The sequence below is a fragment of the Lissotriton helveticus genome, chromosome 1_2, assembly GCF_964261635.1.
Source record: "Lissotriton helveticus chromosome 1_2, aLisHel1.1, whole genome shotgun sequence".
Lineage (NCBI taxonomy): Eukaryota > Metazoa > Chordata > Amphibia > Caudata > Salamandridae > Lissotriton > Lissotriton helveticus.
The window spans coordinates 94,681,757-94,707,139 of record NC_136058.1 but is presented as its reverse complement, the minus strand read 5'-3'; the positions used below and the strand labels follow the sequence as shown (position 1 = coordinate 94,707,139).

The following is a 25,383-nucleotide window of genomic DNA, read 5'->3' as shown; positions in this document are numbered from 1 at the left end:
ACTGAGGTGATCACTGGTAGTAATCTTGCATATGGTGGCTACTAATGTAATCTTGTCTGACGTGGTTACTATTACAACTCTAATAATATGAGCAGCTCTTAATGAGTTTTGATGAACATAAGTAGCTCTTATTACAGAAAAGGTTGGAGATCCCTGCTCTAGAAGGATGAATTCATCACCCTTTGCAAAATGGCTCCCAACTGAAAAGTGAAGCAATGCAACTCTTGGTTTGATACATTTTTAAGGTTTTCATATCAGAGCTTTCGATTTGTACAACTCCGTGCAAGGAACAAAATTTAATGTTTGCATTCAGAAAAGTGTACTGTTTCCACCCATGTGGAAGGAAAGCAAACAGTCAACCCACCTCACTTCCAGGCTGGGTTGTAACTGTCCATAACCTGCAGTGTCCGCCTGCCTCTTCTAATAAAGACACATTTCCCAATTGTCATCTATTTGGTCTGAGACCAAAGTTTTTATTTTGCAAGCAGATTTTATCATCATTCAATTCTATATGAACAGCACTTCATTGCTGAAAATCTACGAGTGTAACCTAGCACTCTGAAGTAACCAGAGAACAACATATCACTGCTATAAATCTTAATATACACAAATGCCAGTTTGAACAATGCAGTCATGCATCGGTTATTAACCTGTGGTTTTGTGGACCCGTGGGGGTTACCGACCTATCCGTGACTTCATTGGTAGGAGCAGGACAAGTACAACAAACGGAATACAGTATGGATGATCTGTGGCGTCAATTGAAGTGCTGACAAAAGAGAGCATGCATTAGGAGCAAAAAAAATGGTGTTATGCTAGAGTCTAGCATATCACTCCGCCCTTATGAATTAAAAAAAATATTTAGAATGGTTCAATTGAAATTTTTGATTTTTCTATATTTGTCAACTCTATTTCATCATTTGTGTAATGTTTAATGTATACTTGTTTCTTTATTTTTGTGTATGGTTTTGAGATTCAAATCATAGCGTTTCCTTCGGCCAATGTCCCAGACTTTCAGTAATGATTCAGTGGAGGTCCCCAGAATCCAGTGGTGATTCAGTGGAGGTCCCCAGAATCCAGTGGTGATTCAGCGGGGGTCCACAGAAAATAGTGTTAAGAACCGCTTTAGCAGGGCAAAAGGGTATGCTTTTGTAGCTGTAGTGTAAGTTGCAATATTTCTGTTTTTCATTAGTCAACCATGTAAAAATATGATTTTTATTGTTTTTTCTTAGTTTTGCTAAGATATTTATACTTTCTCTCTTTATTTTGTTGCAGAGGATATTTAGTTCGTTCATATATACAGAGAAAATTTCAAACGGTGAAACTGAAGTTCAACAGGTAAGTCATATCAGTGTTAAATGAAGTCATTTGATTACGTGTGTACAAGTGAAGAATTCACAACCTTGCCTGTGCTTCATGCAAACACCTCAAAGGCTGCACCATTTGGTTACTAGGGAGGTGGCCCCAGTTGAATTGAATGTTTTCATGTGCAAATCCGATTTAATATTTGGAAAACGTCCAAATTTACATTTTCAGCACTAAGGTTGAACCAGTTAGAAAGGTCTGCGATCTGCATAAACATATGACCACTCGTGCAATCTAATCTCAGTGCACTTACTTTCGAGCAGTCTGTGCCCTAAGGAGTGGTGTACATATTGCAGTGTAAACTAGGTTTATGCCTACATAACCTTGTAGGTATTTACAATCATTTTATAATGCCTTGTTTGCACTTAGCGTCACATTAAATTTACACTGATAAAGGGTTGATTTAAGTTCTGCAGTAAGTGTAGTAAAGTGCAATCCAATGTGTATGAATCAAGGTTTGGATGTCTAAAGCAAAAGCATTTGAATTGAAAGGGAAATGTCAGTAAAAAGAAAAAAAATGACCTCCGGATATTTCTTAACTCTAAACAATTGTACTGTACTCTAGAGGCAGGGCCACTGGCATTAATCGATTTTGCAGCAGTCGCTTTTTCCGCATAATTATGGATTTGCAGTATAATTTGATCATCTGATGCACAATCTGCAGATTAAAAAAAAATAGTTTCTAGCCAATACAGAGCGAAAGTTACTAAAAACATGGCGACACATGTTGCCACACAGTGGAAGGTCCTTCTCAAAGGTTGACTGGTCACATTTCTGTTGCTTATTTGCTACACTTAGGTGTTAAACTGACACTAGTAAATTGAAACCTTAGTCCAGGCAGTTTTAACATAAAGAATTGGTAACAGTGAACTGCGAAGATGTGTTTTTTTTACTAAGGGATTCCGAGCGACATCAAATAGACAACAAGAGCAACGCTGGAGTTGTCTATGATGTCACTCAGACCCGAGGTAAAATATGAGTTTTTATCAACTATTGCTACGTCATAGCAATGAGTTATCAGACTTAGAAACGGTAATAAATGCTGGTGGCTCTCTACCAGAGTTGTACGTATCAAGTGCAAAAATGTAAAAATAACGAAGTAATACTATTACTGAAATGTGCCGCATAATTTGTGTTTTCTCGCTGCAAAATTGATAAATTATGACAACCTAACTGATTGTTAGTAGCCAAAAGTATATCCATGCATAGTAAGCTCTGTGTAGGAGCTTGTGTATTTGGTGTGGGACCAGGGTCGGCTTTAGCTCTAGTGACGACCAATGCAAAAAACATTTTTGATTCCCTCACCCCCATGACTGCCTCCTCGGATTCTCTCACTATCACCAGGCAAAAGTGCCCCTCATCTCTCCAATCATAAGTTATTGCTAAATATCGCGCACCCCCCCCCCCACAGGTCAGCACCCAGTGCGGCTGCACCAGTTGCACTGTCCTGAAGCTGGCCCTGTGTGGGACGGTTGGTGTGGTGTGCAGTGCATAGGTTTGTCAAGTAGCTAAACACTGGTACATTACGTCTATGAATAGATGTAAACTGTGCATGCCATACTGTAGGAGTTCTTTTGTAAGTTGGGGTTGGAAAGACTGCGATTAGCCAGTCGAAAAGTACATCTGTAGGGATGCATTCATTTTGCATGTGACCATGTTGGAGTCTTTTTGTACATAAGGTGTGGGAAAGGGCAGTATGTCGTGTGCTGCTCTCATGATTGTCAAGTAGTTAAACACTGGTAAATTGTGTATGTGCATAGGTGTGAATTACGCATGCATTGATTTAGGATTACTTTTGAGAGAAGGGGCGGAGGGCGTCTCTGTCTTGTACAATACACGTTTGTGAAGTAGACAGTCGTAAGTACATCTGTAAAGAAGCATAAACTGTGCATGTGGTAGCTTAGTGCATGTATGCATAGGGAGTGGGGAAGGAAAGTGTGTTGTTTGTTAGAGGTTTGTGAAATAGCCAAACACTGGTAAAGTACTTTCAATGTATAGCCGTAAACCATGTATTTAGGTGTGATTTTATGAATCGCTGTGGGTGGGCGGGCAGAGTGTTGTGTGCACACACAGATTTGTGAAGTATCAAAACAGTTGTAAGTTACATCTATGGGTAGGTATCTACTACGTATGTGGTTATTTGGGAGTGCCTCTGTAAATAGCTGGTGTGAAAAGGGCCCTGTTGTCTTGTGCAGTGCATAGGGTTATTTCCTCTCTCGAAATTGCAGCCTAGAACCAGACAGTCCGGAAGTGACTAGTCTGAAGTTTGTCTACCACGAACTATTCGCTCCGATTTATTTATTTTTTGTTCTTTTGTCCAGTAGTAAAACCTGTTTGTTTGCGTTTAAATGTCTGGGCCGATCAGACTGCATGTATGCATAGGGAGTGGGGAAGGAAAGTGTGTTGTTTGTTAGAGGTTTGTGAAATAGCCAAACACTGGTAAAGTACTTTCAATGTATAGCCGTAAACCATGTATTTAGGTGTGATTTTATGAATCGCTGTGGGTGGGCGGGCAGAGTGTTGTGTGCACACACAGATTTGTGAAGTATCAAAACAGTTGTAAGTTACATCTATGGGTAGGTATCTACTACGTATGTGGTTATTTGGGAGTGCCTCTGTAAATAGCTGGTGTGAAAAGGGCCCTGTTGTCTTGTGCAGTGCATAGGGTTATTTCCTCTCTCGAAATTGCAGCCTAGAACCAGACAGTCCGGAAGTGACTAGTCTGAAGTTTGTCTACCACGAACTATTCGCTCCGATTTATTTATTTTTTGTTCTTTTGTCCAGTAGTAAAACCTGTTTGTTTGCGTTTAAATGTCTGGGCCGATCAGACTGCATGCTGTGCAGACAGGGTGTCTGCAGTGGCCGCCTGCCATCCGACTGTCACGCGCACCTCTCTCCATGTCTAAATTTAACCTACTGGGATCTGTTTTGTGCTCCTGCCTTCGGGCTCCCTCTAAAATCAGATGTGCCTCATGTTGATGTAAGTCCCAAGAAACACCGACCAGCTCGTTTGTTCCACTTCTGCTTCACCACAGAGCTTGTTCAAAGCCTTGTTGGAAACTTCATTTCTCTTCTCGGAAACGCACACACACTGCAAAGGAAGTGGAAGCCTATGTAATATTTCTACAGGATCTTTGGAATGGTGTCCACCGCGTGTTTGATGACATACAGTTTCCCTAACAACCTTCCTTAGTGGTTTCGAGGTGTCTGCAGCTGGTTCTATGTTTCCCTTTGAGGTACTACCCGAGGATTACAGGTGACACTGCTCTATGTATATACCTCTCAGATGCAGTCCCTGAAACCATAGCAACAGCGTGGAGGAGCTGAACCTCTGGAGCAAGGCTGCGCCTTTGAATCTGAATTCTTCTCTCACTGAATTGATTATCCCGTTTTGCTGACAGTGGGTTTGGTGTCGCTGCCCAGTTTATCCAAATCTTTGTAGCGTTGTCTTTAACAGGATGGAATAAAGAGTCTGAATTCCTTTTTTGCTGCGCTTTTCGTATAAAATGTCTCCCACCTGCCTTTCATCGATGCACACTGTGCACAGACCGCTAGTATTTGGAGAACTCACCCCTATTGTGGATCAGTTTGGTTGTGGTTGAATTCGAAATATGTTTATCAACGTAGTAGACCCTTTCCAGCATTTGGCTGATATTTGCTCCAGGAATATGGAATGCGCCTCCTGTTAGACCATGTTATGTTGTTTACATTTATAAAGCGGGAACAAATCTCCCCCAAGAGGGTGTCTTGGTGCTAAATGCTGGATGGAGGCTGAGTGAATGGTTGATGGTGCTGACTTTTTCTTGAAGGTGGTATTCAAATTCCTTATGCTTTAGTCGGTTTCAAGTATTCCCTGTCAAACCCTAAACATTTATTATAGCATTGTAGCCCATTACTCCAGGTTAAACCAGTCATTAAGGGCCATCTCCCGAGTTGAGTACCTATAATGAGATAAAAGAACTTTAACAGCACGAATAATGGTTTATTAAGGTGGTTATGTAAGCTAACTGTAACATATGACTATGTACACCCTGATTTTTTTTGCCGAAGTTGTAAATGAAAATAATAAAAACAGAATACAAAAAAAAAATAAAAAACTTTAATAATTGATATAGCCCTAAGTATAAGGGCTCTAACGCTAACAGAACATTCCACCCGCTAGAGGAGAATGTTCTAAATTAAAGTTTGCAAAAGAGAAAAACAAACACTGAATTGTTAAAGCAGAGCGTCTAGGCCTGCCATTAGTGGCTCTCTGCCTCTCCGTTGTCTAAAATGCAGCCTCTAGCAGTTCAGTGTGATAACTCCAACTATTTTAGACAGCAAAGATGGTTACTGAAGCATTACTCAACATGGCAGCCAGAATGCATCTCATCACTTCTGATGTATTGTTGTGAGTACCAATAGCAAAAAAGGTGGTAAAAAATCACAATCTAGTGGAATGTCACTCGGGATGAGCTTCCAATGAACATTTGAGTAGCGGGGCAGATATGCGTGGATATTTTTTATCGTATATACACAGCAAAAGAAGGCACAGAAATGCACATATTAAAACATATTTGGCTATTGGATCTGTTTTTCAAAATTGCTTTATCTCCAGCAAGTTTGTGCGAGGAAGACGTACAGAAATTTACTTTTTAAAAGATGAAAGACCTAGTGAACTTAAAGGGCAAACCTCCATGCTCTGTGATGCGGAACTGTGCAAAAGATTATTGTATCACACCGTTTGCAACCACACTGAAGATCTACTCTGTTCACGCTAGGAGAAGGACTCTTAAACTAAGACTTGACCAAGTTCCAGCTAAAGAAGTTCTTTGTGCGTGGCCCAAGGAAGGAGATGTGCCCAATATGTAGCCCTAATGCCTGTTTTACTGTCTTCTGAAGCTTTAACTGTTTATTAACATTGTAATATTTATGACTCTCAAAGAACAACAAATAAGACATTTGAAGAACTCTCTTGAGTGTAAGACCTCTGCAAAAAATAGTTTTTGTTGCTCTGTAGGAAAATGCATCAATGCTGAAATGCTAAATGTATGTTTTTAGTTATTTAAAAATGGTATCCGTTTTAATGGTTTTGTGCGCGTCATGTAGCAAAACATAAATGTAATTGAAACTGATGGTCTTAGAAGATGACATAAAATGAATATAAATGAAATGTGAAACAGATTGCATTATTGGTTTTCTTCTTGCTGTAAGAGTGGCCCTGCACCTATAACTGTTTGGTGTATTCCATTATCAAGGTCCGAAGCAAACCATAGGTGACTGCCACCTGCAGCACACCAACTGAGACATGGCTGCTTGAGACCCTGGCTTCACTAACTGTTCCTAAACTCTAGTGTTAATATATCCATGGTACATTAGCAATTTATTCAACAAAATGCTATTTTGAATTGACAGTATGTTTATTTTTAACTTGGTTTGTAATAGTAAACAAAAAACATAAGCATGAGTTCTTTATAAATTCGAATTAGGGTAAAGGGTTATTCTACAATCAGGGCATAAGAGGACAGGCTGTTGTAAGGGGCATAGTTGAAGTAAAGTATGGGGTTAGGCTTTAGTTTGGAGTTAGGGTAGAGTTTAGGTCAATGGGTAAATTGAGGTCAGGACACAGGCACTTCTGACTATTTTTTATTGAACAATTAAATGCAAATCATAGCATTTTCCCCAGGACATTTATAGGCCAACGTTTTTGCCTTCAGCATTTTGTTATACCTTGGCTTTATTACCTGCAGCCTTTTTTTTTTTACCATTTAGAAGTAGTCTCTTCTACATCACTCAGAAGTGCTCTGACTGAGATCCTGAATGTGTTGGTCATTTGTAAGGATTTCAGACTACCTCTTCCTTCACTCACTCTAATCCCTACGCTCACCTCTAGTCCTCTTATTGCTTTACCAACGGATTTAATAATCCATATGAACCCTGGACTCTTGTACCGGGTTCCTCCAATCTTAATCCTTCAGAATTCGCATTAAAAGCATACATTGGATGGTTGAGCAGTCTATGTGGACTCAGTTCAACCCCAGGCTTCTGTAGCCTACCAGTAAGTGATTTAAAACAGAGCCATGCAACCTTGGTCTTTAGTTAAAATACTGCACCTTAAATCAGACATTTTCAAATACTCTATTGGACCAAACCGATAACTGAGTAAAGAGGCCTTCATAGGAAACTGTTGAAGCATGGTCTGCAGTAGCTAGGGATGGCTTAATCATGCAGTGTTCCTTTGGACATTTGAAGAATTTCTGCAGAGTAATCATTTTTTCTTGCCAGACATTAGTATAGCCCTTACTACCCCAACCCTTCCACCTTTCTCCTAAGTGCACTCGGGACTAAAGAGTGTGGGCAGAGATTCCTTTCCCTTTAGGTGGAACTGAATGTGTTGAAGCTTGTGATGTTTTTAAGAATGTCCTTTCCTTGCCTGAGGACAACTGCAGGACCCCATGTGTGATGCTCACAAGGAACAAAACAGATCCAGCTGGTCCACATGGTGTTTTTAGAGTCCCGATACTACATCTTTCCCCTGAAAATGTTCATAAACACCTTTATCGAGGGTGGTGTATTGGATGCCTGTTTTACTCCCCCTGGAAAAGAATAGGGGACCCCTATGTAAGAAAAATTGTGTCCACCTAGATCTTCTGCTTTGGAACTGAGCGTAATATGAGACCTCATCCTTTAGCAAGCCCACAACCCTCAGGTCTAGCCCCAATGACTACAGTAAATAATCAGAGATTAGGATGGTGAGAGTGGGGTGACACCTGATATCCCTGGATCTTCCTCATGCAGGGCCATATAAACTGTTGTGCTCTCTGCGGCTTCCTTAAGCCATTGGTACGCCACGACATAGGATATGAAGATTATTCTCATCGGCTCAACAGTGCGTGGCCTATTGGTGTACATTAAAAAACTTTCTTATAAATCTCACTCTATCTTTGACAAAGGATTAGGCTGTAGCGCCTCCTAAACCAGGATCTGTCAAGATCCAAATTTGGCTTGCTGGCAGGACTATGGGTCTGCACTCATCAATCACTTGATATGTCAATGTGGAGCCCCAATTGTGATGTCTCAGCTCGCCTGCCCTCTTGTCCTTTTTCTGGAGACCAAGGTATGTGTTGTGAATGGTCTGGGCTGCTGTGTTGTCTGGAGTAGTGGGAAGACAAGTCACTTCCCAGGGAACAAAAACCACCACCTGTGGCTCAGTATAACCACACCACTCACCTATTCTATTCCTGGGCTACCCTTTGGGTTGTGTCCCAATCACTACAGCACACAGGATCTCCCACAGTGACACACCGCACAGTACCATGCTCCTGGTGCCTTTACTGCCAGTGCTGCAGCATAGAGCACTCTTCCACCTTTATAGCACTCTGCCTCAGTCAGTCTTTAGGAGCACGCAGAGACACCCTGCCAATTTGATACTGTACACTTGAAGCCAGGCCACACCCACAGTTTCTTATGTCAGAATTTGATTGTCACCGAAAGAAGCCAACAGTGGTCGGTCACCCTGCCAATAATACAACTCACTTCTGTATATGAACCATAGCACTCACCTGAGCATTTGCTCTGTAGTGCAGGGCGTAGTTTTGTAGGATGGTTGAAACAGGCAGTGTTACAGGACTTGTAATTGTGGTAACTTCAGCAGGCTACAAGGAATTTAAGGTGAATCCAAACATTTGCTTCCTTCTACGTGGCCTGTAAAGCAGCCCTTGCCTTCCTTGGCATACTACATCGACTTCAAAGTAAGTCCCATCTGTTCAGGAATCATTGGAGACTGTGAAAATGTGCCTCTTTTTTTGTGGTCTCCCTAATTTGTTTGGACTGATGGTGGTAGATTTTGAATTTTGTAGGCCTCAAGGTATGTGCCCTAACCCATAAAACTTAGTAAAATTGTCTAACTCCGAAATGGCATATTTAACTTCAGTAAAAACACAGTATATGCTACAAGAAATACACAAATGGCAGGGAAAGGTTTAGTGATCTGTGGACTTTACACAAGACTGACAAAGCATGTGAGCATGTACGTATTTGTTTGTCTGTGAACTGTTTGCATCTCTCCTTTGAGTTTTGTATACAAGAACACCTATTCTAACCAGGGTGTGTGTGCTTAAAGTGAGAGAAATCAAAATGTGTGTGGGTGTGTGCGAGTGCGTATGTCAAAATACGATAGTGTGTGTGTAATCGCCATTTGGTGAGTGTAAATGGGTCTTTTGTTGATCTGTGTCTGTGTTGGAGAGTCGAGGTTGTGCGCCTGCACCTGCTGGTCTGCTGTCTTGAACAAGTCAACCTTAAGACATAATAAAATCATAACACATACTTGCGCGTCTGAATTTAGGACAGACGCGCTGTTTCATTGCGCTTCATTATGCCGAGGGCGATCTGAGAATTGCTCAAAGTGCATTTCTGAATGGATTCTCTCGAACGTGGGCCCTCGAGTTGGGTCCAGTGCTTCTCGGAGGAGTAAGGTAGCAGTGAAGGCCGGTTGCTCTCCCAGGCACATCTATACTAAAAGTAAGACCAGTTAGAATATGAGCCCTTCCTACTCTGCTTGTCAGTGGTAGATTACCCTGTCACTTAAGATTCCAAGTTGTTGACAATGAAGAGTATATACAAGTATAGTTGGGAGATGCTAATTACAAGATGTAGGACATGCCAACAGAATCGGTGGGGGGGGGGGGGGTTGTCAGTCTGAGATGTAAAGCATTTCAAAATTCTATTAGTTTATCTGTTAGAAAGTTGGTACCTCGCAAGTGTCAGATTTCCCTTTTCCATAAGTGGAGTGCAAAGTTGTTTGTAAATATTTACTGCGCATGGCAAGAACACGTCTTTTATATCCTACAGCAAAACACTTCCTAGGTGTGCGCCTGGCATATCGACCAGAGGGAAGCAGAAGTGTGCATGCCACGCTGAGCACCCAATTCGTTCGAGGGTGGGCGATGAGCGAGACATTAAAGTTCGTTAATGCAGCACAGTGCTTTTTGCTATTGTGAGAAATCGTCGTGATATACTGGACCTCTGCATGCATATTTTACCTCTAACACTATACCATTACCAGCACACCGTCGGCACCATGTCCATTCTCACTCGAGTTTCAATAAGAGCACCGCACTGCGCCACTTCGATACTACATGGACCACGACCCCCGCCCACTTTAACGTCAAATGGCTGTGATATTACATACGGGGTGGCAGAGAGAAGGTGCTTTTGAGTGCACACATGATAGAGGGGGAAGAGTGTGTGAGCACGAGTGGGGAGAGGCTAGAGAGACGGGGAAGTTTGTGGGTGTATAGCTGTAGAGAGAAAAACAAGACGAATGGAGAAAAGAGTGGGAGAGTAATGGAGAGAAATACAAAATGCAATCCAGAAAGAGACCGAAAATATACATGAAAAGAGATTTACAGCAATAAAGCGAGAGAATGCCCAAAGACACACCCCAAATGGGGATCGCCAACATTATGGAGGACACGGCATGACCCGGAGGCACATGATGGCGGGCGAACTAGCAGGTGATTCCCCTACTTTGGGGCCTGGCTTGCCATCTTATCCTACATGGAGCTTGCAAGGGGGAGGTGGGTGTCCCTCGGCCAGAGTTGTCGATAGGCCTAGCCAGAGGGCCACACAGGTAAAAGGTGCAGCTAGGCAAACATTGGACTCTTTGCGTCCAGCCACAAAGACCTTTACCTCCGCACACCCTGAGACCCGCAGTTTAGAAGCTACTGCATGACGGGGAATCTCTTCTTTACTCGTCCATCCACCCCCGAAGTTAGTAGACTCAATTTGGTGTAAGTTTTTTATGTTATTTTATGTCAGGTTCCTTCTGTCATAGGGATAAAGTTGTTGCAAGCTGCATTCGTCTGTAACTCTCCGTTTCTGCTTTAGGTAGATCCTATGTTTGTTATTTTATTTAAATTTGTTTTGCTATGCTTTTTGTCACATTAAGGCGAGGTGAGTTAGTTCATGGTTGGCAGGGAAAATTAAGGTCCCCTTTGCATCTCAGACGAAGTTAGTTACCGAGGACACAAATGTCTCGTAGACCTCAAAGGGGGTGCTTTCCTCAATTATGAAGGATTCTGCAATTTTGCAGGGGTTGGACCAGTTGCTTTCTTGGTCCCTTACTCCACATTTCAGTCGTGCGCAGTTGGCGCTTCGGAACAGTGACTTTTGGGAATGTTTTTGGGATGGATCTGAGCCACGGGACCATGATTACGTTGCCCAGACTAGCTCTCCAGCGGGTGTAAGGGGTTCCCCAGGTAGGGTTGCTCTGGGGTGAGCAGGCCTCCTGCACTACTATAAACAGCAAAGATTCCCATAAAAACAGTTGTGCTACTCACGCCCTAAGTAGAGCCCACAGAGGGGTTAGGAAGGTCTGAGGTATTGGGGGCAGAATGATTTTTGATACACAGGGATGTTTAGTAGTTGTAGGTGACTAAGGGGAGTATAGGAGTTGTAGGTGACTCAGGAAAGTATAGGAGTTGTAGGTGACTCAATATCAAGCCGACTATGTATTGCGGGCAAAAAACTGTGTTGCAACCTGTATATAAGAGTGCTATACAGTGATGATGTGAATTTGTTTACTTAATAAATACGGCGTCAGATTTTTATATCTCTAACCAAACAACAAAGTTTGGTATCAGGCTGTCATTCGGAACGGGTGGGAGGTGTTTGTAGGTGGTGGTGATAGGAGGCGGCAATCTAGTGGCCAAGGGGTGCAGCAGAAAAAGCCAGCAAGATTGTATATATGACTATATCCACTAGGCCTTAAAAAAGTTGTATTATGGTTTTGAGCTATTAGTCTTTTTTGCTTTACTTGAACTTTGTGAGATTTCATTGGTTCAAAATCCATTTTCCTGGATTGTGAACCATTGCTTTCAAAAGGAGTGAAATCACCAATGTGACACATTTTGTCCTGCCTAGTGAGAGTATCTCACATTCGTTTTCAGACCACATTTTATTTTTTATTTAAAGTGTAGTGTCGTTAGAACTAAAGTATTTATGACTTCCACTGACGACTCAACAAGTGTATAGAAATTATTTATTTATTCATGTAATAAAATCGCCAAAGTTTCAAAATGTAGCTGGACGGAACTGCCTGGCAAATTTGAGGAAACAACTTCTTCTAAAATGATGCTTCTGTACACACACCCGTGTGGACACTTGTTAGAGATGGTGGTCGGGGACAACCATCATTCCTTGGTATCCTGACCCAGAACAACCTCCTTCCTGCTGGACGGCTCATACCACCCTCAAACAGCCATGTAGGAAGAGCAACCACAAATCTTAGACTTATCCCTGTACCCTGTAGACCGTAAGAATTGCAACTAGAGTCTAGTAATATATCCCACGCTCTCTGGCATGAGAGAGAGGCGCTAATAACCTCGGCCTCAAGCTGGGTGCACTATAAACATCTGTTGTTCAGCGCCAAGACACCTACGGGTAATCGTGCGCTTAAAAAATACACCTTTTATGTTATTTATTTATTTAATTAATTAATTTATTTATTTTTGCGATTTGTAGAGCGCACAAATACCCGGGGGTGTCTCAGCGCTTCGGACTGCAGTGGGTGGATCCTGATGGAGAGCTTATTGATTGAACAACCAGGATCTGATCTCCAGCGAGACCGTATTTCAAAGTTTAGCCGTGGTAACCACGAATCTTCTATCGCCCCAGGAGGCGGTTTTAGTGCGTGGCACCATTAGCTGAAGGGCAGTGGAAGAACGGAGTGCCCTATTGGGTGTGTGAATTTTTAGGTGGTTGATTAGAAATTCGGGTCCGTTGTTGCGAGATGCTTTAAAGGCAATGCAAAGTCTTTTGAACTATATCCGATTCTTTACTGACAGCCAGTGGTAGTTCTTAACATGAGTGATGGGTTTGAACTTGGGCGTTCCTGAGAGAATTGTGGCTGCTGCGTTCTGAACTGTTTGCAGCTTTTGGATAACCCGCTTTTGGGCATTTGCGAAGAGTCCATTGCAGTAGTCTATGGAAGACACAACCAAAGTGCTGACTAGAGTTTTTCCAGCGTTCAGGGGAAGAAATGGCCGAAGTTTTTTTATCATATGTAGTTTGTGGAATGAGGCAGATGCCACTGAATTGGCATGAGAGACTGTTAAGTTTATCGTCAAATGTAATGCCCAGATTCCTGACCTTGGTTACTGGAGTTGGTGGGGGGCCATGTTATGTTATGAAGGAAAACCGAGCCAAGCCTGGGTTCCACAGTCTTACTTAAGGAGAGCAGAAGGAACTGCTAGAGAGGATTTGGATGGCTCCCGCTTCTCCTCCCACTGGGACCGTGCGATTGATTGAGGCAAAAACGAGTCAAAATTCAATTAAACAAATTAACGTTCATGCAACCAAGTTAAAAGACCAAAGAGGCAACATTTAGGGCAGTTGTGGGCATCTACTCTACGTTCTAAATTAGGTTAGGGACAGTTCAGACATGGGTCTCTAAAGAATCAAGAGCATGAAGGAAAGGTGTCAGCATGGCAGAATACTTCTGTAAAAGTATTCCAAGAATAATACAAGTGTTAGCATAAAGCCACACTCCGAAAGGAATAAGGGAAGCAGCGAGCTCCGTACCTCTCAAAGTCCAAAGGGAATCTGCTCTACAGTGAACTGTGTGAACATCTGGATGTAGGGGAAACGTGAGATTCAGATGGTGTTATCTTGATCACATCATCATCATCCTATGAGAAAACTGTGTTCAGGACAGGTGTTCTACAACATTGCTCCTCTGTCCCAGCACCTCATGCTAGGACCGCAGTTTTCAACTTTGAGCATTTTGCTGCTCCTGGCACAGGATGAGCAGGAGGCATTGATGTAACATGTTCGATCATCATGTTCTTGCCAATAATCCTTTCCTAGCCTTGCTATCTCTAATTTGCAGGTCTCCTAACTCTTGCTAATGAATCCCTGAGAAGGCACCTGCAAGGGAGAACTTTATTGCAAGCAAAATGTGAAAAAGACCTCTTCCCGTTTTAGAAATAGAGGCCTAGTTATGCTAACGTTAATATGAAACAGCAAAATATGCACGTTGTAGCTAGAAGTGCACTTACAATTTACAAATGAATGCAAACCTTATTAATAAACCAGGATTAAATTCAAATTATTCATTGGAGAACTTTCATGTTATTCGTTTAGCAACTTTAATGTAATTCAAAATATGCAAATATAAAAGTAAACGAGAACTAAATGTTATACTTTTTATGAAAACATTAGTGTACACGTTTATAAATGATTGTTTCTACAGTGAATAAGTTTCTAGTGTGAGGTTGATTTTAATTGGGCCCACATGTTTCATTTCTCGATAAAATAATTTAGGGAAGTGAGTTTCTATTGCAATAACCCCCCCCCCCACACACACTTTTTGCCTGATACCTGATGCACTTTTCCTTGGTGTTACCAAACTTCTCAGTCTTCAGTGTCGCCATTATGGTGCTGTGGAGTTCATAATGACAACCTCCCAGCACCATATACTCTTAATGGCATCACTGCACTTACAGTGCCCAGGAATGGCTCATGCCCCTGTGCCCACACCACTGGATGAGTAGATCCCCGATCCTGCTCCTCTCCTGTGGGAGGGGGCAGGAGCCTATCTCTGATTGGGTAGGGCTCCCCATCCTCAAGATGGCGGGCGCCTGGAGTTATGCTTCAGCTCGCCTCTCCCACCTGAGGGGTGGGGTTGGCAGAGGCTGGCACACTCCTTTTTCTCACCTAGGGTTTCCAGCCGGTCTTCCCGCCAGAGTGGGGGTCAGAACCGGTGGGGGCCAGTTGCTGAGTACAGCAACTGGCCTGGGGAAGCTCACAAAAGGTGCCATGCCTTTGAAGCTTCCCCTGCCTATCCTGGGGGAGGAGGCTTGGCACCTCGTCCCAGGATGTGCATTGTTTCAGGTCCCCGAGAGCGGCAAGCTCTCGACCTAGGGGTCCAGAAACATGCCTGGTGGTGGCAACCTCGGTAGCCATGCAGTCAGGGCACTGGGAGTTGGTTAGGTTTCAGGGGTCATCTCAAGATGCCATCTGAAGTGCATTTTACAATAAATCCCACACTGGCATCAGTGTGGGTTTAATGTGCTGAGAAGTTTGATACCAAACTTCTCAGTCTTCAGTGTAGCCATTATGGTGCTGTGGAGTTCATAATGACAACCTCCCAGCACCATATACTCTTAATGGCATCACTGCACTTACTGTGCCCAGGAATGGCCCTGGGTACTGTAGGGGCACAGGGCTCATGCACCAGTGCCCACACCACTGGCATAGTGCACCCAGCTAGAGGGGTGACTGAGGTATGCCAGGGCAGTGTGTTTGTGGGCATGGCACACAGGAAGGTATGCCATGTCGACCCTGTTTAGTTCTGTGCCAAGGCACTCAGCCTGCAAAGGCAGTGTGTGTGTGTGTGTGTGTGTGTCAGGGCACAGGGCTCCTAAGTATGAACAACAGTGCCCCTGCACTAACACAAAATCATATGGTAACAATTCTTGTATACAATTGTAAAACACGAAAATGACATATAGTGCATCAATCTAAACAGTTCGTGTAGGTACGTGATTCAAAGAAAGTTCATCTATTGCGACGGGTAAGTCAGTCAATAGTCTGTGTTGGGGGTGTCCATTTCCAGTTTATTGTTCCATTTCAACAAAAGCCAACACGTGTTTCATCGCACGGAACAAGTGCGAATCTTCAGGGCTGAAAAAAGGCTTTATGGACCGGATATGCTGGTCAAAAGTGGACACATGAAAGGGCGCGAAGCGATCAGTCAGGGCTTGAACTTAGTCTACTGCAGGTAAGGCGGAAACCGGGAGGAGCGGGGTCAGAGTGGTTGTAGGGCGGGTGCGCTCTTTTACCACAATGTGCCTAGTCCCTTACGGACGTGTGTCTCCCTCTACGGGTTTCCCGGCGCCGTGTTTCGTGAACGGACCGTTCCGTGCGATGAAACACGTGTTGGCTTTTGTTGAAATGGAACAATAAACTGGAAATGGACACCCCCAACACAGACTATTGACTGACTTACCCGTCGCAATAGATGAACTTTCTTTGAATCACGTACCTACACGAACTGTTTAGATTGATGCACTATATGTCATTTTCGTGTTTTACAATTGTATACAAGAATTGTTACCATATGATTTTGTGTTAGTGCAGGGGCACTGTTGTTCATATTTATTGCTGACCAGTTTCTGGTCATCCCGAGTGGTTGTGAGGTATTACCACTCGCCCTATTGCCTACACCTTTCTCACTAGTGCCTGTCACCACTCAGCGGCTTACAAGTTGTGCGCCCTGAACATCTGGTATTTCTAAAAGACCTCAGTAGGTGCTTAGTCACAGGGCTCCTAAGGGTGGCACAATAAGGGCTGCAGCCCTTAGGGGCCTTCTCTGGTCACAGTGCCCTGGGTACCTAGGGTACCATTTACCAGGGGCTTACCTTTGGCCAGAGATGCCAATTGGGTTAGGTTTCAACACAGTTTTAGGGAAGGAACACAGGCCCTGGGCACCTGATTGGCAGGAGCCTAGGGCACACTCAGTCAAAGGACATCAGCAATTCAGCAAAAAGTGGGGGCATACCATGCAGGAAAGATGACACTTTCTCACAACTTGTTCAAAGATGTGCGGTCTGATTGTGACATGCCCATTGTGGGCTTACCAAGAACATACAGATTGCTTACCATTGTTTACCTTTCCTGTCTCTGCTTTGCCTGCTTCATATTCCTGTCTCAGCCTGTCAATCTTGCTTGTGCTTCCCCTAAAGCATTTCCTCTTCACTTTTGATTGGCTGGTCTCTATGCTTCCACTGCTTGCCTTGCAAGCACTACTTGTTTCTATTGGGTTAAGCACTCCATTAGACTGCATATGTTTTCCAGCTGCCTCCCTTGCGTACTTCACCCCGTGTTGCTCTCTATTGCCTAAGTGCTTTTCACCTCCCTGAATGTTTCGCTTGCTCTTGTTGCCCCACATGGCTTTCTCACCCATCTTCTTCTCCCCTGACTGCTCCATGCTGTTCTCGGACCAGTTTTTCTCCTCTCCACTCCTACCTTACCATAAAAGCTTACGTCCCCCCACCCTCTGGTTGCTCCCTTCACCCTCACCCAGTCCTTCTCCTTCCGCCTCCTTTTTGCTTCCCCCATGCCCTCCTTGGTCACCTGTTGCTTCTCCTCCCCATCCGTGTGTCCCCCCCCTACTTGTTCCCTCCCTGTTGCTGCCCCCACCCACACACTCTATGTTGACTCGCGCACCCTCTGTGTTGGTTTCCCACCCACCCTTGAAAAAACCCTGCTTTTGCACTAGTTATGTTTTTTGTTGTTAATTCACCAGGTGCATCTGTGCATGTTGTGTGCGCCTACAAAATGATGCAGCTGACCACATCAAAGACTTTGTTTTTTCTTATTTAGCTATGCTGTACAGCATCTGAGATTTAAATAGTTATCAGCAGCATTAACTGTATTTGGATGCTTTTAAGTGGGGTGACACGGTCAATTAAATAGGAGGACTATGTGACCTTTAACAAATAGCTATTGACAACAGAAATCAGAGTAGTGTTCCATGACATGTGACAATTTGTTAAGTTCTCAACTTCACTGGATCATTTCTTAAAGTTAGGAAAGAGGTTGGCCATGGCCTTCAAAATGCACCCGCTGCCACAGGCAGTATGGCTTGTAAATAATAAAATGAATAAATAATAAAAAAATTAAAAAATGTTAAATGCTTCGAAAGAGTCCCTGAATACGCGATTAGTAGCCATTAGCCGCTTCAGCGGCAATTACATGGAATAATACTTTTCTCCCAGGAGTCTCACTGCATTGATGGAAAAGACTCACTGAGCACACATTGCACGGTGTACGCTGAGCCTGGAAGTTGGAGGGGGTAGAACTGCACAGTGCATGAATTTTGCAGCCCAGGAACCGACCGCTGAAGCAGCGGGGAGAACCAGGTCTCTCTACCTGGTTGGGCTTGACGCAGCTTGCCATGGTCCCCTGTGCCTTGGTTGCACCACCACCACCTCTGGATTTCATTGCACTATATGGCACGAACGTTGCGCAAGCACCATGCCACCTCTTGAGCTCAAGGGCAGGCAGGCGAGCAGATGTGAGCCACCTGCTGTGTGTTCCCTCCTTCAGCCGCAGAGATGTCCAGTTGCACTCATGTCTTGGTGGTCATTGCCAGACCCGTACCCATGAAGCCGGAGTCTCCTTCCCTGCCTACTGTTGTGGTCCAGTGAATTGTATCCAGCTGGGGGAGCCAGCAGGTGGAGGACAGTCAGTCCATGGTGGTAAGGAGGTGGTGGTGGGGGGGGCAGTGGTGTGTGAAGGCAGCAAGAATGCACCTCTGGTGCAGTCTGCGACTGTTAGGGCTGGGAGGGCTGACCAGCACTAAAGTTTTATCACCTGCCACTCTTTCAGTAGTGTTTTCATTTACAAACTCATGTTGCTCAGCACCTTACACCTTTAATTAAGGGGGTTGTCTGTACTGAGCCTGAGCACAACTTAGTGACCCTATGACCTTCCTTTTAAGAGATGAAGGTGAATGTCTCGACCTATTGAAAGTGTTCAGCTCTGAGCAGCCTCAAGTTCTTATAGAAAATAACTGGGCAGAAAGGAAGTAAAACCCCTTGTACAAATGCCAGTCTGAGTATCATGGATGATATATTAGAGAGCTGCTGACTCAACCCATCCCTTTGGCGACCTCTTCTGTTGGAATGGACTTTATTATTCTTGACAACCCAATCGAGCTCATAAGCATTACGCACACATCTAAAAAACAAGATTTCACTTAGCCTAGCAAGAACCTATTTGCATACTACCTACCCCCAATTCTTCATTGCATTTTCTGACACATGTATATATATATATATATATATATATATATATATATATATATATATATACACACACACACACACACACACACACACACACACACACACACACACATACATACATACATACATACATACATACATACATACATACATACATACATACATACATTTTACCCAGTGACAGTTTTCACTGGGTAGTTGTAGTTAGGTTTATGTTTCCATAGTCAAAGCATGTTTTGCTTTGCATATAACTTTGGCATAGTTTGACGAATCTTCACAAAACTTCCCCAAAAAAAGACTGATTTGCCTTAATTCCCTCCTGGCCAGTTTTGGGATGATCTGTTTTCCCCATTCATTTTTCCATAGGAAAATTGAAGACCAAGACCGCCAAAAACTGCTGAACTGAATTAGACCAAATTAGTCAGAATGGAAGATCTTGGTCCATAAAGCGTGCTTTTTGTGATTTGGTGTACATCTATTCCGTAGTTTTTGAGAACTTACTGCTAAAAAATGTATATTTCATGCTGCAAAGAAACCGCGCAGTGGCATATCTTAAGATAAAATCGAATTGGCTGCCAAAACATCAACAGAGATGTGTCAGCAGCCATTTTAGGATTCTGGCTCTGGTTCCCGTGGCCTCAATTTTTTTTTTAAACCATTTGGGGGGCAGTGTATGGATACCCTGCCCCCTAGACTTGGTGATAGGTGGCGTGGGGGGGCTCTAGGCCCAAAGACATTTAGGTTTTTTAATTTACTGCTAATTTGTGGTGGATCTGTGTTTTAGAAAAATAAACAACCCCCCCCCCCCTCGGGGGGGGGGGGGGCGCATGGGCCTGTGGGGGTGGAGCAATCAATTTTAGGGGACAGGGTGCACGGTCCCCCTGGAGAGCCCATCTCCCCCTTCCCCCCAGTGCCAAAATTACTCTCCAGGTGAGAAGGCATGCTCCTCCCAACCTCAAAAGGCCATGGGCTGCTATTTTAAAAGGGTTTTGAGTATGCTTCCTCCTCCCGAGCCTCCACAGGCTGCAGGGACCCTATCCCCTGGGGCCAGCTCTATTGATGTGTCCGGGGGAAGCCCACACGCAGGACACGGGTTCCGAGTTTTAGTTAGCTTAGTGCTCAAGTTATAGTTACTTGAGATAACAGTAACTGATGAATGTTAGTGCTTTTGTTAATTTAAAACAATATGTGTTAAATAACATTTTCACCCAACTTTAATCTTTAGTTTGGCATGGCAGTTCTTAGTTGGTGGAGCGATTTGTCTGGTTAATTCCGATAACGAACGAGACTCCTCCATGCTAACTAGTTACGCGACCCCCAGCACTTTGTTTAATGTTTAGTCACATGTCAAATTTATAACAGTAGATGTATGCTGTATATGATGTGGTTTGACTTTTTCCTTTACTACTTTGCATGTTTAGTAATGGCCGACACCTTTGCGAATGGAATCTGGGTGTCCTTTGTTTATGTTTCATGTATTGTATTATATAAACTTGCCTCATGGCGGCGCCGGCCACTATTGAGAAAGACGGCAAGCCGAAACGCGTCTGGAGGTGTACTTTTAACCCAAATAAAATCAGGGGTTTACTACGTTCCTGAGCGTGCTTATTGCAGTTTGTGCGAGTGAGCTTTGGATTGTCTGATCCGCGCGGAGTCTGTCACCGCGCTTCAAAGCACCCAATCGAGAGTGATGGGAGTCAATGACGGACAGCGGAGCTATATATATATATATATATATATATATATATATATATATATATATATATATATATATATATATATATATATATATATATATATATATATATATATATATATATATATATATATATATTTCAAAAGTCCGAAATCAACTTAGCTTGCGCACACGCTGACAACGAAAGTTGAGAAAAGCCACAGACTCCGTGCTCTCGTTTTCAGTGCTATTTATTCGTGAATAACAGCCCACCAGTCGCCATGACGCGTTTCGCCTCAGCCGAGGCTTGATCACATGTCATGTAGAGAAGAAAGGAAGTGACATAAGTAGTATAGATGGTCACATGATCAATAGTACATCCTTTACAAATTAAAGTGGTATTCACCAATTCAAAGCGAAATAAAGGGCACAGTGCCATATTATTGCAAAGTTCATATCTCGAGCTGTGCGCTCAAACCATATTACATCAAATTATTATGTACATATATTCACTGCCATTATCATTATGTAGTTTTTACAGCTATAGACAGACATATATATAAGAATATAGGAATAATTCTAAAAAAATGTAGTTTCTTTTAAGAAAACATCAATAATTAATATATTTACACTGAATCAACAAAATATTATTTACAGTAAGTTTTGTTAGTAAAAACCCATAAAGCAGGTCTATTTCATCCCAAAATTTAACTTTATGTATATTATAGTTCTAAATAACATTAAGATTTTGCTGTTCATAGCTATTTAAGGCAGTAAATTGAAATTGAATACATGTCACAATTCAGTGCAAATTATACCACAGTGGGTAATGGCAATATTCACCCTCCATCAACAGATCTGTTTCCTATATATTTATTACTTTTTACTTCCTTGGGGGTCGTCAGTTTAACCATAACTTAAAGTGACAGTGCAATAAAACTTAATATGTTACTCATAAAACTTCATTAATGTTCAGGCTACCAAATAAGTATATAAGAAGATGTTCTTCAGCTCATCGAGTACACTCACGCCAACAAGATATATTGTATATCTCAACATAGATTCATAAACATGTGTAGAGATCTTCACTGCAATTAAGTCCCCCAGGCTGCTTGCTATTGAGTTCGAGGATGTATCGTGTTTCTAAGAGGCGTAATTTACCATCCCTATCTCCTCCCCTCCTCAATGGTAAAACAGAGTCCACCAGGTAATACTGTAGCAGGTCTGGATTACTCTGATGGTATTTCTCAAAATGTCTCGCTACTGGATAGGACTGATCTTTCCCCGAGATTGCACGCAAATGCTGTAAGATGCGCCTCTGGGCAGGAAGACGAGTACTCCCAACATACTGTAAGCCACAAGGGCACAGTAGTATATACACCACAAATTCAGTTTTGCATCCCAGCTTTTGTTTAATAGCAATCGGTGTATCATGAAAAGGACTTACAAAATGGGTTTTATTGATGGCGTGCTTACAGGCCTTACAGACCTGACATTTTTTAAAATATATATATATATCTATAATGTCTGTAGCCTATACATATGTGTACGCTTTTCATCTTTGACCTTTGACTGATTTAATAACGGGCTGTGATGAGTGCAGCTCCTTATGATGTCATGGAATATCGCTGTCGATAGCCATTTCCCAGAAGGACCCGTGGAGCCTTCTGACATGAGAATGGTCTCTGACACACATTAACAGTAACACTAGACGGGGGTCTTAAATGAGTTTGTTTTTCCAAAAGGGTCAAAAAATGTCACCCTGGTGTCAATAGCCTGCCCTGATGGCATTCCCCACCAAACTAAGTGTCGGGGATGGCGCTAGCCTTGCAGCTTATGGAAAGTAACAGCTGGGGGGGGACCGAGGGCGCGCGGGATGATGTGTTTGCAGTCCGGCCTGTCATCGGGTGACTGATCATCCGGCCTGGGCTCAGCTCGGACACCCGATACCGCCTGCCAATGGGATCTTTGACAGCATGCTGAAAGCATTTAATATTTCAGCATTGAGGCAAAGGTCCGATTTTGAATAAGCTTTCGGAAAATTAATTTTATTTTACGGCTATCGCTCAGTTTATCTGAAAAGCAACGCGGTTAGCGGATGTTTCAAACAATCTTCCGTATTTCCGTTATTCCACTTTCTATATAAGTTGGCATTAATCGATTATTTCAATAAATCGTGCAGTGAGCTGTGTATTCAGTTTAGACGTCCTCGTGCATTCAGTTTCTAATGAAACTAGGGGCATTTTGTGTCAGCTATTCTGATTGGATTGCAAAGGGCTTCTGTTTTTCGTATTGTATTCATTGAGGGTAACCTAAAGGCCCAGAATGACTCATAAGATGCAAATCGCCCCTTTTCATTTTGATAGTTTGTGCTTCAGTGCAGCAATGGTGAAATGTCTTGTTTACTAGAGAAGAGAAATCGGGCATTGTATCCTAGCTACCCATTTTAGGCAAGAACGGTGCCTACTGCATTGCATCTTGTTGCAGAAAACCTTAAAACATGAGCACGTTGGCACAGGAGGCATCCCCCGCTCCCTCCTCCCCCGGGATTAATTTGTGCTGGTGTTTGCAGGAGCTGGACATTTTTGGGTTAATGCGACTTCATTTTCATTACCAACCTTTGATCCAGAACAAGAGAAAGAAAGAAAGGATGAAAAATAGAAAGATTGGAAAACAGTGATCTAAGGAGAAAGCGGGGATCAAAATGAATTTGCAAGAGGGCTAAAGAGACAGGAAGAGTAGGAAGGTGGATGTAAAAGGCATGCCGGGGAATCAAATGTAGGCCTCTCTGGTTTTCGGCAACCACTGCATTCCTTCAGCGCCAGTGGCAGACTCCTGATAAAAAATTGTGCTGCTGTTCTTTAGGTAAAGTAGTTTAGTTTAGTAGTAGTTTAATGTCACAAAGAGGAGCTACTCCATCAGCTCTAACTTGTACGAGTCAATTTCTTATTTTTGCTAAAGGGTTACAAAATATGGTATTGATCTCATGATAACATCCAAGAGAAATGGAGTGAGCCATTGAGACAAACGTTTAGATATTTCAGTACTCCACAGTTTCCATCGACGCATGGCCCCACCAGTTGGGATAGCATTGTGTAAAGTACTTTTATAATAGTAAAACAGAATATTAGACAATAAGAACAAACATCAATAATGATAGTAAATTCGTGAGAACAAACTCGTGCTCTTGCGAGTTTGTAGTCTACATTCTGCAGGTGAAATGTAGGCAGTTGGGTGCCCGCATCGCCGCCATTATCTTTGTTGAATTAGCCTAGTGGTGTATGCGAGCAGACTCCCTCTCTGGTGCTCTGAAGCACTTGAGATCAGTTTCTGGCTGGGGTACAGATCTCAGATCACAGAATCTGATAAAAGAATTGCTCTGCGAGTAGCATTGGCCACTTGAGAGTAATCTCTCCAGGAACAGTTGTTTGCAATTTCTCTTAATATGATTACCCACTAATAGCCACTTTTGGACTAAGCGTGGGACTCGTTTACCTCTAATGCTATCTGCCCAGGAGCTGTCTGGCAGCGCTCTTCCATATGGTGGAAGTCATGCAAGGAAAGCCTCAGCTAAACCCAGAAAAGACATAGAAAATACGCATGGTCTGCAAGAGCAGCTGCTCTAGGGCCAGATGCGCTTGCACTAGTCCCTGGGATGCCTGAGCACTCGAGTTGCCTAATAGACCATGGCCGACACTTGACTGGCCGTACCTTTTATGAAACTCTCTGCTCTGCATCTTTGTTATTGGATCCAACATTTGTAATAGGGAAAAGTAAACCAGAACACAATGTGAACTAAAACCAATGCCTGGCTCAGCGTCTCGCTCTGGACATCCAGCAGCTTTTGATCTCATAGCCTCCATCGTTCAATGTATGTTATAGTAAAATAATGCAACAGTATAAGCTAAGGTGTTACGAGCAAGGGCTCAAAATCAAAATGTAGCTTTCCACATTTGGGATGCAGGGTATTTTGGCATTCTTTCAGAGGGACACTGCGGAGCATATGCAAGTGACCAAACCGGAATTACAGTTGCTTCCCACAGATAACTATCATACGGCACTCAATACGGTGATCCTCACTGTCCTATGGCAGAAGCTAAAGTCTTAAGGAACTTACCTGGCTTCTTATTTCTAATTCAGAAGATGCATGAGGACACACAGACCTATTTCCAACCAAGACAAGACGGGCAGCAATCCATGGAAATACAGCTGTTCAGTGGATTGAAACAGACATGCATTGTGTATTTCTGCCCGACAGGCTTGAAGTTTTGGTTATCACAAGAACCTTCCTGTCTAAAGTGTTGTCTTCATAAATAAATGTATTAATTTACACCAAAAACCAGAACATTTTAGACCAGACCCTTTAAAAAAGACTAATCCTACTTGGCACTTGGAACACGAGAAGAGTGTGAACATTATCAACAGTGTTATAAGAATAGTACTTGTCCTGCTATTTTCTAGAATTTCTGCATGCTAATTTGGAAATAGATAAATCGAAATCATAACACACCATACCAGCATGGAAAATACTCAACTGTGTTTCTGAGTCCTTGT

The 25,383-nt window shown here is 42.9% G+C and overlaps 1 protein-coding gene across 1 annotated transcript in view; it reads left to right on the top strand.

Moving 5' to 3' along the window:
- The window catches only part of CACHD1 (cache domain containing 1), a 373,745-nt gene that overhangs the window by 184,731 nt on the left and 163,631 nt on the right, over positions 1 to 25,383 (top strand). The window contains exon 2 of the mRNA XM_078669174.1: positions 1,273 to 1,335. Within this exon, the coding sequence (XP_078525300.1) occupies positions 1,273 to 1,335 (63 nt within the window). The remainder of the gene's footprint in view (positions 1 to 1,272; positions 1,336 to 25,383) is intronic.